The sequence below is a fragment of the Anolis carolinensis genome, chromosome 3 (genome assembly GCF_035594765.1).
Source record: "Anolis carolinensis isolate JA03-04 chromosome 3, rAnoCar3.1.pri, whole genome shotgun sequence".
Taxonomy (NCBI): Eukaryota; Metazoa; Chordata; class Lepidosauria; order Squamata; family Dactyloidae; genus Anolis; species Anolis carolinensis.
In genome coordinates, this window is record NC_085843.1 from 237,649,965 (window position 1) to 237,666,791 (window position 16,827).

Genomic DNA, 16,827 nt, shown 5'->3' on the forward strand with positions numbered 1-16,827 from the left:
AGATTGCCCTATCATGTTATGTCATAAATTTTAACATAAATTTTATTCTTATATTTCTTGGAATTGATATGGGAAAAGGGGGAAACACTTTCATGTTAATACCATAGAATAAGAAAGAGCAAGGAGAAAACAATTACTTTTTAGAATACACACAAGGCTATACAGTTGGCTTGTTTTACTCTCGTTCTCCCAATGTGCCTTTGGCATCTCTCTCTGAATTTAATAAAATTTGTCAGTTTGATCCATTTCATCTTTTTAGAAATCCTTTCTAATTAACTTATAAATCCATGACTGGCAGCCGTTCTGCAGATCTCTGCCAAATTTATTCTTGTTGATCACAGACGATTATAATATATTCAGAGTGACATCTCTGTATTTCCCTTCAAGATACATCTAAAGTCTGCTGTTAGTTCATTGCCACTTTTGAATTATTGCATCCCAGTATATTTATATTGTTTGCTATCAATGCTAAATATACATAAAGTTATTCCAAAAAAGATACTGCTCCAGAACATATATTTTATATATTTTAATAAAGTAAAAAGTGTTAACAACTCTTTTTAAATCAATCATTTGCAAGTATTTTTCACAACCTGATTTTGAATTTTTTTGAACTGTAGTACATGCACATAGTTTGAAGTGCTATTCTCTATTCATTTTCTATGTGCTTTGAATTTAATTTGTTTGCATTGCCTATTTGATTTCATGCACATTCTTTTGTATCATCTACTTTTGTATTATCGGTAAAGTCACTGCTGTTCATTTCCTCTTTCTTTGTGGCTTGCTTGTATTGGCTAGCATATGGATCTCTGCATTTGGCACAGTTCTTGAATTGTTCTGTTTGGATCTTCTTTACTGCAATTTATTCAGTCGATTTCCTCTTGTTCAATGTTCTCTACTTTCCCACCATAATTCAGTTTTATTGAGCTACTATTTTATGTCAAATGTGTCTGGGAGAAAGTCCCATTGATCTCAGTTGACCTTACCTCTGGGTAGACAGTGGTTCTGGGTAGCAAAAAGACAGGGTTAGCAAAGGCCCAGCAGACTTTTGAAGCCCATATCACCAAAAGAAGAAACTGAACATATGTTATCCAGTAGTCGCCATCTGCTTGCCCACAGAAAACCATAATCTAGAGCTAATGTGTTATATCCAGTGTAATTTTCTGAATCAGCACCCCAAATAACCCCAGGAACAGGCCTAAAAACAAACACACCAAAGTGCCCCTCCTTCCAGGCGCCACATGGAACTGCACCGTTCAGGAGGAGAGAGGAAGAGGAGAAGCAGCAGTCAGGAGGCTTGTTGTCATGCCATTCGTGGGTAGTCAGCCTCTCCCCTCCCGACATCCCCGTTGCCTGGCACTATAAAAGGGTTTCGCAAGACCAGTTGCTCTTGTTTCAATGGTGTGGTAATGGTGAAGACCATATTTTAGTTCTTGGGGACCACTGGTGGTCCACGGACCACAGGTTGGGGACCACTGATATAAAGCATCTGGTCTCTATAAAGAGAATGATATTGTCTTTCTTTTTTCCTTTCTTCTCTTGCTCTCTCTGGTAACTAAGACATCTTGCTATTTTTAGTATTTGAAACCATTTTTTTTGGTCTTCTGACGCTTTCCTTTGATCTGCTCTTATGTCTGCCAGAGATATTATATTCTTCATTTAAAGTTGCATTATTAGCTACTCTTGTTTGTCTTATCATTTATCATTTTCTTTGTAGACATTTTTTCCCTCTCTGCCTCAACTCCCCTATTACACATCTTTTGCACTAATGATAAGCAAACCAAGACACATATCTTGTCTGGACTCTGATTGTCTTTATTATACATCATAGGGTGTGTGGGTGGGAATCCTCTACACTCTTTTAGGCAACTTTTTATCCCCTCCCCCGTTTTTCCTCTTTTTTCCATTTATATTCTGTTAACTCATTCTTCATCTCTACATCCTCAAGTTAGCACAGTGTTTCACTGATACTTTATCCTCCTTCAGTTCTTTCCATTCAGTACCTAGTGCAGCCAAAATACCAGTCCTGCATCCAAAGAAGTGGGTTTAAAGCAAGCTGATTCAAAAATTAAAACTAGTTAATTTTAAAGGTGCTGCTAAATTTCTTTTTCTTTCTTCCTTCCTTCCCCATTTTAAAAATATATAGTACCGTATATACTCGAGTATAAGCCGACCTGAATATAAGCCAAGGCACCTAATTTTACCAAAAAAAACCCTGGGAAAACTTATTGACTCGAGTATAAGATAAGGGTGGGAAATGCGGCAGCTACTGGTAAATTTCAAAAATAAAAATAAAAATAGATACCAATAAAATTACATTAATGGAGGCGTCAGTAGGTTAAATGTTTTTGAATATTTACATAAAACTGTAATTTAAGATAAGACTGTCCAGCTCTGATTACCTATATACTCAAGTACAAGTCAACCCAAATATAAGCCAGCCAGGATCCCCACTCGAGTATAAGCCAAGGGGGGCTTTTTCAGCCCTAAAAAAGGGCTGAAAAACTTGGCTTATACTTGACTATATATGGTAGGTGGTTTAAACCTCCTTAACGCCTTCTGGCTTGTATTACAGAAGAAATGACTGGTTTTAGCTGTCTGATAGGATTAAGAAGTGAATAACATCAGGATGTATATTCAATAATAGAAGGCGGAAAACAGTTTTGATCACAATGGCACAGTTGCTTTATTCAGACTACTTGTCAGATGCTTACTGTCCTTGAAATGTAGTACTTGTCAGTGCCCGGTCAATTAATTTTTTTTTCAGCCTCAAAGAAATCATTTAAAATTTATATATTTCAGCATTCTCCTATTTTATTGACTTCAGTGCTGTCTTCTCTACCCGCTTCACATTGTATTGTATTGTAATCGCATTGTAATCCATCCGCTTCGCATTGTAATCATAAGAATACCACAACTTTTATTAACCTTGTTATAAACCTGTGGAAATACTCTTTTTTTTCTATTTTTGCATTTTGTTTATTTCAGATATTTAAAATATTTTAGCATTTCCCCCATAGCATGGTTTAAATATGTAAACTCCATTTCTTCTTTAGGAAATGTGCAACATTGTGATATGGTCTCCATGTATTATGGCACAGAAATGAGTAATGAATTCAGATTGCTTGGCAGAAGGTGCTGTGTGGCAGATTTCCTAATAATTGTTTCCTTTCTTTTATTAGTCTGTGCCCATCATCTCTCATTCCCGTTGGCTACTAAAGCAGGGAGAACTCCAGCAGATGAATGGTCCCAAAACATCGCGTACCCTTCGCACAAAGAAACTCTTCAGGGAAATCTACTTGTTCCTCTTCAATGATTTGCTAGTGCTCTGCAGACAGATTAATGGGTGAGTCAGAAACAGAGACAGAATTATAGCTGTCAAATCGTGGGTATAATATTCAAATATTTTATATTAGATCAGATCTGTCAGGGGAAGTTTCTGATAATCGGCTCATGCTTAGCTGTAAGCCATTACAACCCTGGCTGCAACAGTAAGCAAACTTCCATCTCTGTTTCCTAACACTCTGAATTTTCAAAACTGAGAATTCCCAACCTGCCTTTTTAAATTGACAGGGATAATGATTTAGCTCAGAAAAGGCTGAATGGAAAGTAAGTGCTAAAACGTTCCCTTCGGACAACTCTTTGTTTACACCACATCATGCAGTGCCTTCAGTTCCATACCCACATTTACAAAGTAAACAAAAAAAAACCCTAAATCAGCACAGGATAGAAATTACTGCATAGGGAAAGATTTCAGAACATAACCAAGACATGAAAAGTCAAGGAGACACATTTATTCTATGCCTTTTCCAGTACAAATCGTCTCTTCCTTTCCATAATGTGTTATGGAGAAAGGATTGTCAGTGTTGGTTTGGGTTTTTTTTAATGCCCCAAATCAGATTAAAGTGTTGCTTAGGCCTTGGACACTGAGAGTGTATCCATACTACACAATTATACCAGTTTGATACCTCTTTAACTGTCATGTATCCATTTTACAGAATCTTGGAATTTGCTTAAAAATTGACTGGAAATCTCTGCTTGAAAGCTACTCTGGTATTGCAGTTCAAATAAGTGTGGATCATCTCCCAGAAAATTCCAAGTGCCTTACCAAACTATATATACCAGGATTCTGTAGAACAGAGCCAGAGCTCGGGCTGTGGCGCAGGCTGGAGAGCAAGCCAGCTGTAACCAGCTGCAATGAATCACTCATGAGTTCGAGGCCCGCTCGGAGCCTATGTTTGTCTTGTCTTTGTTCTATGTTAATAGGCATTGAATGTTTGCCTATATGTGTAATGTGATCCGCCCTGAGTCCCCTTCGGGGTGAGAAGGGTGGAATATAAATGCTGTAAATAAATAAATAAATAAATGTCAGATAAAGTGCTACAAAACTGGCACAATTGAGCACTGTGGATACCACATAGGTCACATTGTTTTTCTACAGAGATAATTTTCTATTGCTCTGGGTGTTTCTGTGTTCCATTTTTGAAGTCATGTTATACATATCAGCTGGTTGCTAATGATTCTAATGGCCCTGTTATTTCCTTCCTCTTAGCGACAAGTACCAGGTCTTTGACTCTGCTTCCCGAGGACTTCTCCGGGTGGAAGAGTTAGAGGACCAAGGGCAGAGCTTGGCCAATGTATTTATCCTGAGGTTGCTGGAAAATGCGGATGATCGGGAAGTGAGTTACATGCTGAAGGCATCTTCTCAGTAAGTACTGTTAGATGCCCAGAGTGTAAACTGTGTGGATGTGCCCTTTCAATTTGCTTCATCACAGTGGATTTGGGCCTAATTTGGCTCATGGGATAACCTCTAAATGAATTGCCACACATCTTCCTGTGTGTGTTTGCAGGTGGAGAAAACACTTCTTGAAAATGTTTTTTACGTGTTGTTAAAAATGGAATGTTGGTCTTTTCTGTGTTTTAATTGCATTGTATTTTAATAAGTAAACTACCCTGAGTCCTAGTTTTAGGGGAAAGGCAAGGTATAAAACTAATCCACACCATCATCATCACCACCATCATGGAGCCCCCGGTGGCGCAGTGGGTTAAATCTTTGTGTTGGCAGGACTGATGACTTGAAGGTTGGGTTGCTGACCTGAAGGTTGCCGATTTGAATCCAACCCGGGGAGAGCACGGATGAGCTCCCTCTATCAGCTCCAGCTCCATATGGGGACATGAGAGAAGCCTCCCACAAGGATGGTAAAAACATCAAAACATCCAGGTATCCCCTGGGCAACGTCCATGCAGACAGCCAATTCTCTCACACCAAAAGCGACTCGCAGTTTCTCAAGTCGCTCCTGACATGAAAAAAAACTCCACCATCACCATCACATTCAAGCTCATGAAATCCTTAAGAAAGATTTGCCAAGGAAGTGTTATATTCCAGCACCTATTTCAACAAATGAGTTCTCAGTTACCTGTCACAGCAATGTTTGGTGGAGCAAGAGTAATGATATGGCAAAGATGATGAAATGTTTCCATGTTTTCTCCTTTTTTGTGTCACATTTTTGTTTCTCCATCTCCACTCATCCATTCCATTGACTAAATCTCAAGGACAAGGTGTTTTGCTCTAAAGCTGTTGGTTTTACACCTTTTGCTCAAAGTACTCAGTGATCTTTACAGCATCAGAGGCAAAAGGAAGCTGATGGAAACCATGCAGTGCCTCTCTTTTGCTCATAAAGTTGGTATTGCAAGGCATATGTGACTTAGGTTGTATCCACACTGCAAAGTTATAGCAGTTTGACACAACATTAACTGCCATGGCTCTATGTTATGGAATTCTGGAATTGTAGTTTTGTGAGCTATTTACCCATCACTGTCAAAGAGCTCTGGTACCATGGCAAACTGCAACTCCTACGGTTCTACAGGATGAGGCCATGGTAGTTAAAGGGATATCAAAGTGCTGTAATTCTGTAATGTGAATGAGTGGTTAAAGACACTAAATTCAAAGAGACTCAAAGAGGTTCACGTGGACTGCAGTGCTCCTCTTTTTGTTGTTATTATATTATTGTATTTCCTGAATCAGATCTAACTTGACTCATTACATGAGAATAGCTGTTTCAGGTATATCAGGAAATAATGTATGTAAAGAAAAGTGGGGAAAAAACATTAGGATTTTGGCTGCAGAATGCATTGTTCAGCCAACTGCTCTGTAATACCGGTATATTCAGATTCTTGTAGTATAGTTCACACATTTAACTTGGACACTTTATTGTATTATCTTGTGCATGACATTTTAACCGGTGAGTGGGAGCAGGTGAGTCAGAATACATAAATGTCTTGCTGACAATTGATTCTTTATAAGCTTGGCTGACAGGAGAAAGAGAGCACATGGATTTTACCTATTTGCACATGAAAAAAGGTACACTATTACATAAGGTTGCTATAAGAGCTAGGCCTAGGCAAAAAAAGAAAAAGAAAATAGAGAGAAACATTGGATCAAGAAGGGAAAATGTGAGAGCAAAAGAGTTGCATGTGTCAGAAAACTGTCAGATAACAGAGAATATGTATCAACCAAAAAATACAAAAACTGCATAAGCATGTAACACCCACTCTTTCCAAATTGTAGTAGGAAAAAATGCTCTTTTCTCTCTCCTTACACCTCTAACCCACATAGAAGTGAAATGAAGCGCTGGATGATCTTGTTGGCCCCAAATAGGCGAACCAAGTTTGTTTCCTTTTCATCCAGGATGATGGGTAAGTAAGGCAAAAGAAAAAGGGGGGATGATGGGCAGGTGACATCTGGAGCATTTTTTCTTTTCTGGTTTTAGTTATGTTGCTTCAGTGATACAAAGAAAGGTCAGGTGTTGTTTGTGGACCAAACATTGTTTAAATTCAGAAGTTCAGCTTTGAGTTGGCACCTCAAAATGATTTTTCAGAGTTAGTAGGTCAGTTACTCACTTTACTCAAGTGATAATTAAGCAGAGTTGAAATGTGTTTGGGTTTGATACAGTTTACTGTTTCATATTTGTTTGCTCCCCAGTCAACAGGACCCCTAGAGTTTCTTCCTCACTAATGTTCCTTGTGGCAGATACCTTATGTAAAGGAGTGCATTCCTTGAGTCTTTTTGCATAAGTAGATGACCATTGGATGAAATTCTTCTGCAACCAGGCAGTGGTCTCACTTGCTATTGTATTGAAACATTTGTTGTGATAATACAGCCTTTTGAGTTACAATTTTCTCTAGGATATGTGTGAATGTGCCCACATACCCTGCTTTAATCTCTAGCTGTCACATTGTAGTTATAGGGCTGAGCTTTAGCACAGCAAGTTAATCACCAAGGTGCAATAAATATTGACAGTTGACAGTTCAAAGCCCCGGTCAGGGCGAGCTTTAGCCCAGCTTCTGCCTACCTAGCTGTTCTAAAACAAATGAGGGTAGATAAATAGGAACTGCATTAAAGCGGGGAGGTATTTAGGCTTGGTGTTTAAATCAGAAAAAAGAGGACATTTACAAACAAAGAAAGCGCTTTGGCAGGGAGATAGGGCAACAGCACTCCCCGGTGGCACAGCCTCCAAAGATACCGAAAGATGGGAAAGCCTATATACCTCTATCTGTTGTCTGCCTTGTCAATGTCATAATCGGCATTGAATGTTTGCCATATATGTGTTCTGTGATCCGCCCTGAGCCCCCTTCAGGGTGAGAATATAAATACTGTAAATAAATAATTAATTAATAAATACCATGGTATCATAAATAAATATTACACTTCAGCCCAGACCACTTTGTTATTTTGCACTCCAAAACCCATTTACAGAGAAGTAATGGGCTTGGTGACCATGTATTGCAGTAAGCATTTTCATATTGATATAAATTTGAGTCCTATTATCCTCCAAGCCTTTTCTTTCTTGTTGGCAGATTGTCCTCAAGTACAGTGTGTCCATCCATATGTGGCTCAACAGCCTGATGAGCTCTCACTAGAACTGGCCGATGTACTGAACATTCTGGAAAAGACAGATGATGGTAAGAACTGACATCTCAACAATATTTCATTTACAGAAGGACAGAATTATGTCTCGAATTTGGGGTCAGACATATGGATGTATACCCTGGAATTGCACATCTTTAATGGACCCATTTTCACAGTCCCTACATATTCATGGCTACAGTCCCTATGTATTATTGCCACAACTATATCTCCATCCCAAGCCTATTTACTGGGAAGCAGGTATACAACGAAGAAGGGGTGGCATTTTGCTGAGGTCAGGCAGCACATGTAATGACATATCTACGCCACTCCTGCCAGCTAGAGAGGCTGCGACAAGGAAATGTAATGGAAATCCTGCTTCCGGTGGACTCTCCAATCACTGGTACAATGAGCCCCCTTTTCTCTATGTGGCTGCTGCCTGCCAAAGTAGGTTTTGGAGAGGGGTGGGTCAGAGGGGCAGACCGCAGGAGGTTTTATTTAGTTAAGTATACTTAAATAATTAGCTAATGTAGAATCATATCTTAAAAGCTGGCAAAAAATGTTTGTGAACCTTAGTGACAGATATGAAAATTCAATTACTTCATGCTGGATAGCCTTTTCTAAATATCCAGAAAAATGATGTATATTAAACAATTCTAATTGAAATTAAATAACATGATGATGCATAAGTTAAGCAAACAAAAAGAACAGAAAGGGTAGGATAGGTGTTTTTTTATTATGTCAGAAGCAACTTGAGAACATACTGCAAATCTCTTCTGGTGTGAGAGAATTGGCTGTCTACAGAGACGTTGCCCAGGAGACACTCGGATGTGTTACTGTCCTGCTGGGAGGCTTTTCTTGTGTCCCTGCAAGTAGAGCTGCCAGACAGGAGCTCACCTCATCTTGTGGATTTGAACTGCAAACCTTCAGGTCAGCAGTTCAACTGGCACAAGTGTTTAACCCATTGCACCACCACGGCTCTGGGGATAGATGTAATTATCCCCTTCAACTGAGTGATGCAAACAGGGAATTCATTTACTTTTGCACTTTTACAGGATAGGTGTAAAAGTAAATGAATTCCCTGTTTGCATCACTCGGTTAAAGGAGATAATTACAATCAGTTGATTAAATAATTGGCTCAGAATACAAGGGTGAATTTGGGAAACACCATCCTACAAAAGAATTGGAGACATCATAGATTTGTTCTTCACCACACAGTCCTGTGGGAACATTGGTTGACACAATCAAAGATTATTTCTCAGGGTCTCAGAAAAGGAGGTATTACTGATTATCAGTCAAGGAAGTATTACAAAACAATTTCTAAGGATTTTAGGCTCTATCAATCCATTGTTAGACAAATAGTTTACACATGGACAAGATTCAAGACCAGGAAAGAGCATTGCTGCTCTTCTGAAGTTTGTTAAAGACAACAAGTTGATCCCCAAGACTTCCGGAACAATATTGCCTGGACAGACAAGTCAAGGGAAGAACCTGTTGGCTTCAATAAGAACCTTTATATTTGGCAAAATAAAGACTGGGTTCAAAGAGAAGAACCTCATCTCAACTGCCATTCTTGTTCTGTGATAGTTTGGGCCTCAGTAACTAGTTAGCTTTTCATCATGGACACAACCATGAATTTTGCTGAGTATCAGGACACTGTAGAAGAGGGTGCCAGACCATTCATCCAAGAGCTGAAGCTGAACCTAAAGTGGGTCATTCATCTTAACAGTGATCGCAAGCATACATACAAACAAATCTACTAAAGAGCAATCATAGAAGAAGATACAGTGTGTTTTAGAATGACTGGGACTAAGACAAAACCATTGGAATGAAGCAACCTGCTCATTCAAGGAAGCTGGCAAATAACACTGAGTTACAGCAGAGCCAACATTCCTTAAAACTATTGTGAAAAAGTAACAAGAAACATTTATTTGAAATCCTTGTTGCTCAAGATCAGGCTAGGATTATGAAGTTTGATTAAGATCTAATACTGGGTTGCTGTGAATTTTCCAGGCTGTATGGTCATGTTCCAGAAACATTCTCTCCTGATGTTTCACTCACATCTATGACAGGCATTCTCAGAGATTGTGAGGTGTATATATATATGGCCATATAGCCTGGAAAACTCACAGCAACCTCACAACTTCTGAGGATGCCTTCCATAGGTGGGGGCGAAACGTCAGGAGGTAATGCTTCTGGATCATGGTTGTACAGCCCAGAAAACTCACAGCAAGCCAGTGATTCCAGCCATGAAAGCTTTCGACAACACAAAGATCTAATACTGTTTTAGATTGGGGCTTTATGTCAATCCTAAGGAGTTCATAAACTTTTTCTCGACACTGTACATATTTTCATAACTGGATAGCAGTTGGCCTGCCAAATGCTTATCATTCTATTCTTCATAATCTGTTCTTCAGTTCAGTAGATAAATAAATGTCAAAGTATTGCAATCCCCACGAATCTGAATTCTTATAAGCCTCTCTGAGTTGTAGCATCTGCTTCAGACTTAAAAGATTATGCAACCAGCTTTCTCTTAATACATTCTGGTATGATCCATGATTTTGTTGTTTTTCATAAAAATAAAAACAAAAACATTTCTTTCATTGCATTTTGAACTTGTATTATGCCATTGTTGATTTATTGAACTGTGCTACCACCCGATTCTTCTGACTATCATGTCCTCTTTTTTTAAAACCCAGGTTGGATATTTGGGGAGCGTTTGCATGATCAAGAGAGGGGTTGGTTCCCCACCTCTATGGGCGAGGAGATTATGAACCCCAAGATTCGGTCTCAGAACTTGAAAGAGTGCTTTCGGGTGCACAAGACAGATGACAGTCAACGGAGGAAGATGAGCAGCAAGAACAGACAGTGATCATTGCACACAGTTATCTGTTCTTCATCTAAAGCAATTTATGGCAGAGGCTAGGACATTGGGATTCAATATGCAGAAGGAGGCATACAGATGCCAGCTGTTGACAGTTGAGGCCTCCCACCTTCAAACTTAGTGGGCTTCTTTGCATATGTGGCACAGCTTGGATAATAATACCGAAGACACATTTGAAAGGAGGTGTGGCTGCCGTGTGCCTGTACAGATGTAGGAGCTGTAAAAAAAATTTTCCTTGTGTATTATGAACTCCAAAATGTGTTAATTTGTCAGTTCTGCATGGTGAAGAAACAATGAGCACTGAACAACTGGAAAAACTATGTCAAATCTCAGAAGGCTAGTGGCTTCTGCAGTGTTCCATCCAACAGTAGAACAAAGTGCTGTGTTTGTCTAGTGGAAAGATAGTGTCTGGGATATTAAGAAGATAATGGCACAATACCTTTTGAAATAGTTACTATAACTGTCTGCATCCACACACCTAAAATCAGGAAGCTTCAGTTTAGAAACTGAATTTGAACAGGCAACACTGACAGGTACTTCCTTTTCAAATGCATTGGTTGGTAGAACCTGCAAAGTAATTGTATTGCAGTCTAGTCTAGTCTAGTTCAAAATATTTTTTGGGACTTCATCACATTGGGACAGAGAAGTGTGTGGCAGAGAAGAGCTCAGTCTTACTCCGAAACTGATGTTTTCCCTACCTTCATCACACTGTTAAATATCTCCATTTTTTTCCGTATTCTTTCACTGCAGTTGACTTCACACTGCAGAGATTTGGCCTTGCCCACCATTCCTCACCCTGCTCATTGTTGAAAAAAAACCCTCCCTTTGAAATCCCTACTAACACAAGATCACATAGGCAAGATCTGAGAAGTTCTGAGCATGCTCAGTCTGTCCAAACACTACATGCTACCAAAAGAATGAAACCGAGAGCAACGAATGCCATCATATTACAAATCTGGCAAAAACTTCCAGATCATTTCAAAGAATAGGCTTCCATACCACCCCCAGAAACATTGGAAAAGAATGCTGCCCCCCACGCTTAAAATACGCAAATAATATGTCTTTTAAGCATTGAACCGAAACTAATGTGATACAGTGAGTAACCAGATTTTAAGTGTAGGACTCTGTGGAATTTAACTAATGTGATGAAGTGGATAGTTTGGAGCTGTCCTGAAAGAAGGTTTGAATTCCCATTTTATAGAAAGTATAGTAGTCTTGCTTATCCAACCTTGGCTCAGCCAACGTTCTGTATTATTCAACGCAGTCTGCCTCCTACCCGGATCCACAGGTGTTTCTCTAGGCAGCAACACTCAGCAGGCCAGCACACCCAACAACAACACAAGTGCAGCCACGCACCCAAACAAGTGGCAGACTTGTTGTAAAACATGTTTTGTTGTTTAATTTGTAAAATCATAACATAATTTGACGTTTAATAGGCTTTTCCTTAATCCCTCCTTATTATCCAACATTTTCGCTTATCCAACATTCTGCTGGCCCGTTTAGGTTGGATAAGCAAGACTCGGCTGTATTGAAACAGAAAAACTACCTTTTTTTTTCAAATAGCATAACTAGAAACCCAGGCTGCAGTTCTGTATTTTGTAACACTGGACCCACTGAGCATCCCATGTTTTTCAAACCAGAAGCCTCTCTCTACTAACATACTGAACCAGACCAATTTTTCTCTCATTTCTGGCCCAAAGGCTTCTCTTTTGTAAGGACCACCACTTTGTCTTTGATAAATCCCTTCCAGTTGCATTTTATTAACAAAACAAAAATGTTATCATCACCACCGTGTGTCTGTATCTTCAGGTTGCCTATCAATGGGTGGAAACACCCATAAATTTCATAAGATTTTCTTACGCAAGAAATACTCGGAAGTTTTCTCAGTTCCTTCTTCTGAAATACAGCATACCACTAGCTCTCACCAATAAACAGTGTAGACATATTTTACTACATGAATAATACAGCACCACATTGTTTGGAGTAAAGAGGACATGGAACAATTTCTTTTAATGTGCACCACTGGATCTGTTCCAGTAGTTCAAAATAGCTCATCTGTTGAATTAAAAACAAAACCAGTGAAGACCATCTTTGGGCTGCTAAATTGGCATACATTGCAATCTCTGGGATGCTACATCTGAGAAGCTTAAAAACTCATTTGTGGACAAACCAGTCAAGTTCTGTATAAATTACTGTTTCTACTTGGTGTATATATGATCTCTGAGCAGAGTGTTTTTAATAGTATTTCCATCAAATTCAGAGAGTTATGAATGAAATACATCCTTTCCAATATCAGAAGATTATCCTCTTCCAGTGTTCATGCTCGATACATACATACAAAAGACTTAAGGCAAAAGATGGCACACTTTTTAATTAAACGTTGTCTGAACATGTTGTACTGATGCATATCAGTTGAGCAGTCTATGTATAATACTTTTGAACTGGTGTATATAGGAAAGCTTCAAAAAACCAAAAGGATCAGGGAAGTATCTCCTCTTTGAATGCAAGCATTATAACAACAAGATGCTTATGGAAGAAAGGAAATGATGGACAGAGAGAATTTGTCTAAGGACAATCACATGGTCAGACATGAGCGAGATCAACAGACTAAAAGATTGTAAAGCGTTTTGCATATTAAAAGTGTTAAATAATAACTTGTGTTTATTTGACTGAGACACTCCAAACCTTCCTCACTGCTCTTCCGCATGTCATAGGGCTAACATGGGGTTATATAAACAAAGGGTTGTGTATATTGTAGTTCAGTCTTTTCCCAAAGGTGATTTATATACCAAGTCAGTTTGTTCAGCTCTATCTTTGTCTGATTGGCAGATCTCAAAACAGAAAACTTTCAACAGGAGGTGTCAGGGCTAGAAATGGAAAACCTTTGCAAAGCTTGCAAACTTTTTAGGCTGCTTCATTTCAGAACAAGCCTCTGTTTGTGTAAATATATGGACAAATGATGTTTAAATTTTTGAACAAGTTAAAACAAGACGGTAAATCACATTTCTTTGCCTAGTAAACAAGGGTAACTAGGAGAAAGCAGGAAGGAGAGAAGAAACATTCAGTTCCAAAAGGCAACTAAAGATACCTGGATGGCAATCTGCTGTTGTTGTGAAAGTTGCCATTCACTTATGTAATAGAAGCTTTCCATCTCCTGCCTGCTCTGTCGAATATGCCTTTTATAGCAGATTTGGGAGGTGCATGGGGAAAGAGCCAAAATTTGACGTAGTATTGTTTTTAATCGTGTCAAAAGTGACTTGAGAACATACTACAAGTCACTTCTGGTGTGAGAGAATTGGCCGTTTATCGAGACGTTGCCCAGGGGACACCCAGATGTGTTAGCTGGGAGGCTTCTCTCATGTCACCTCAAGCTAGAGCTGATAGACGGGAGCTTACCCCGTCTCGCAGATTCGAACTGGCAACCTTCAGGTCAGCAACCCAACCTCCAGGTCAGCAGTTCAGCCAGCACAAGCGTCTGCAGTGCCGTATACCATGCAGCTGTGGACAAGTCTACATAGGGACCACCAAACGCAGCGCCCAACCACGAGTCAAAGAACATGAAAGGCACTGCAGACTAACTCAACCAGAGAAATCAGCCATAGCAGAGCACTTGATGAACCAACCTGGACACAGGATATTATTTGAGAACACAGAAATGCTTGACCATTCCAACAACTATCATGTCAGACTACACAGAGAAGCCGTTGAAATTCACAAGCATGTGGACAACTTCAACAGAAAGGAGGAAACCATGAAAATGAACAAAATTTGGCTACCAGTTTTAAAAAACTCAAAAAACTTAGAACAGTAAATAAGAAGCAACACTCTGAAAACAGAGGAGTTCCAGACATGGGAACCAGGGGCAGCTAATGACTCTGAACAAAGGATGCCCCCAGGCAGGAAGAAGCCAGGAGATGAAGCTATTCAATGCTAATTAAGGTGATTAACTACAACATTCACACTGGCCTCCAACTGACAAAGAGTTCTTCTCTCACCCCGGACTTTCCACAGATATATATAAACCTTCCTTGCTTAGTTTCTCCATACCTCACAACCTCTGAGGATGCCTGCCATAGATGTGGGTGAAACATCAGGAGAGAATACTTCTAAAACATGGCCATACAACCCGGAAAACATACAACAACCCCAAAGGGGAGCAGGTTTTTAATTATTAATGTTTTGGGTTTTTTTAAAGAAAAAAAATCCTGGAAATATTTGGACAAATTGTAACAAATGCAATAGACCCATCTTTAGAAACTTTAAGTCACTTGGTTAGTTTAGGGATATGTATAACATGACATGGTATATAAGTATCATGCTTGCCATTAGTGGTGTGCATTCAGGTAAAAGCTCGTTCTGGTTCGTTTCCGGATTTCGTTGCGAGGCCCGATCAGTTTTTGGAAAGCCTCCCGAAATTGGGAGGGTTGTTTTCAGTTGTTTTGTTTCGGGGCCCGAAAATCGGCCCATTCTGGGAAGGGGGCTTCCCACCCACTGGCTCCCCTTCCTGCAGTTTTCGGCTACCTGGCAGGCACTGTGCTTCTTATCATCCTCCTCCCTCCCTCCTTCAGGCCCACAATGCCTCGCATTCACTCACGGGAGTCATGGCCGGGCAACCCCACCTCCAGAGCTCAGCAAGCAAGCAGAAAGGCGTCCCTTGGGCAACGTCCTTGCAGATGGCCAATTCTCTCACACCAGAAACAACTTGTAGTTTCTCAAGTCACTCCAGACACAAAGAAAAAAAAAACCTTGGAAAATTATTAATTCCTAACTATAAACCCCTTTTTATTAGGGATGAGGGTAGCCATGTTAGATAACATAGAAATATAAATATATAGCATGTAAGACATTAAAACAATGAAGATGTGAATGAGAACATTCAAAAATACTAATGAAGTCACAGCCCAAAGATTTACAAAGGAGATTACAACACATTACTGTCCTAAATCGGATAAGTGTGTCTTTTCAAAAGGCTAAATCAGACAAAGGGGAGGAAATCCTGATGTGTCTTGGTTGGTCTGAGAGATAAAAGGGACTACATTTCTAAAAGCTGTCTTGCTTAGCTGGTCTTATTTTCTGCTTTGTTGTGTTAACATTTAAGACAATGCCAACAGCCAACCCTTGTTCCTCAATTCCAGATTGAATTTCCAGTGTGAAGTTATCTTCAGTTTAATGTCTACAAGGAGGAATAAGATAAAGCTGGGCTTGATCCTCTTCAGATATTGAAAGAAACACAATGTTTGAGTCAAATCATACATAATATGATATAATCACTCTTATCACCGCTATTCCTGGAATGCCTGAATAGATTTGGAGGTCAACACTTAATGTATCAGAGACCCACTTTCTCTTTCTCACTAATCCTCATTTATTACTGAGACAAAGGCATATAGAGCTTCAAAAAAGCCTGATGTGCTACAGAAAGACTTATAACAGTTTGATCCATATAGAATACCAACACAGCTCTTGCCTTTTTTACTGTCTATAATTTATCAAAGGCTAAAGGCTAATTTAGCTCAGTCAACATGCTGCTCAGACTATTTCTACTGAATTCTGTCATCTGAGAGATGTTAAAATACAAGCTGCCCTCATCTCCTTACTGTATATTTATAACAAACAATTCCATTAATTTAGTAACTTTCTAACCTCTCTCCCCTTCACTTCCGCAAAGTATTTTTAAATAAGCCTGAACAAAGGTAGTATTTAAAAAACATAACAAGAAATTTATTTTAATCAAAACAGAATCGTTAAAAAGAGTTTTCTGAAAATCAATGCAGGATATTATGGTCATTCAGCTACTAACATTAAAGAAATGACAAAAAAATTAAAAATTATTTACTTTATAGTCTTGTATGTCAGAGTTGGGCACATATTTCTTACTTCCACTATATGTATGTGTTCCTTGTCTATTTTAATCACAGTTGAATATGGCAAAAAAAATTTTGTCGAGTTGATTCTTAATCTGTATATATGTACTTTCCAAAAGTTCATTAGTGCAACGGATAACCATGAAACAGGTTGAGCATCCTTAATGTGGAAT

At 39.1% G+C, this 16,827-nt stretch overlaps 1 protein-coding gene across 2 annotated transcripts in view; it reads left to right on the forward strand.

The window, feature by feature from the left end:
- ngef (neuronal guanine nucleotide exchange factor) overlaps nucleotides 1–13,444 on the forward strand; it is a 93,085-nt gene extending 79,641 nt beyond the window's left edge. For both annotated transcript variants that reach the window (XM_062976412.1, XM_062976413.1), the window contains 5 exons: nucleotides 3,183–3,346; nucleotides 4,553–4,708; nucleotides 6,617–6,696; nucleotides 7,858–7,962; nucleotides 10,606–13,444. In XM_062976412.1, the coding sequence (XP_062832482.1) occupies nucleotides 3,183–3,346; nucleotides 4,553–4,708; nucleotides 6,617–6,696; nucleotides 7,858–7,962; nucleotides 10,606–10,778 (678 nt within the window). In that variant the 3' untranslated portion in view covers nucleotides 10,779–13,444. The remainder of the gene's footprint in view (nucleotides 1–3,182; nucleotides 3,347–4,552; nucleotides 4,709–6,616; nucleotides 6,697–7,857; nucleotides 7,963–10,605) is intronic.
- The last annotated feature ends 3,383 nt before the right edge of the window (nucleotides 13,445–16,827 follow it).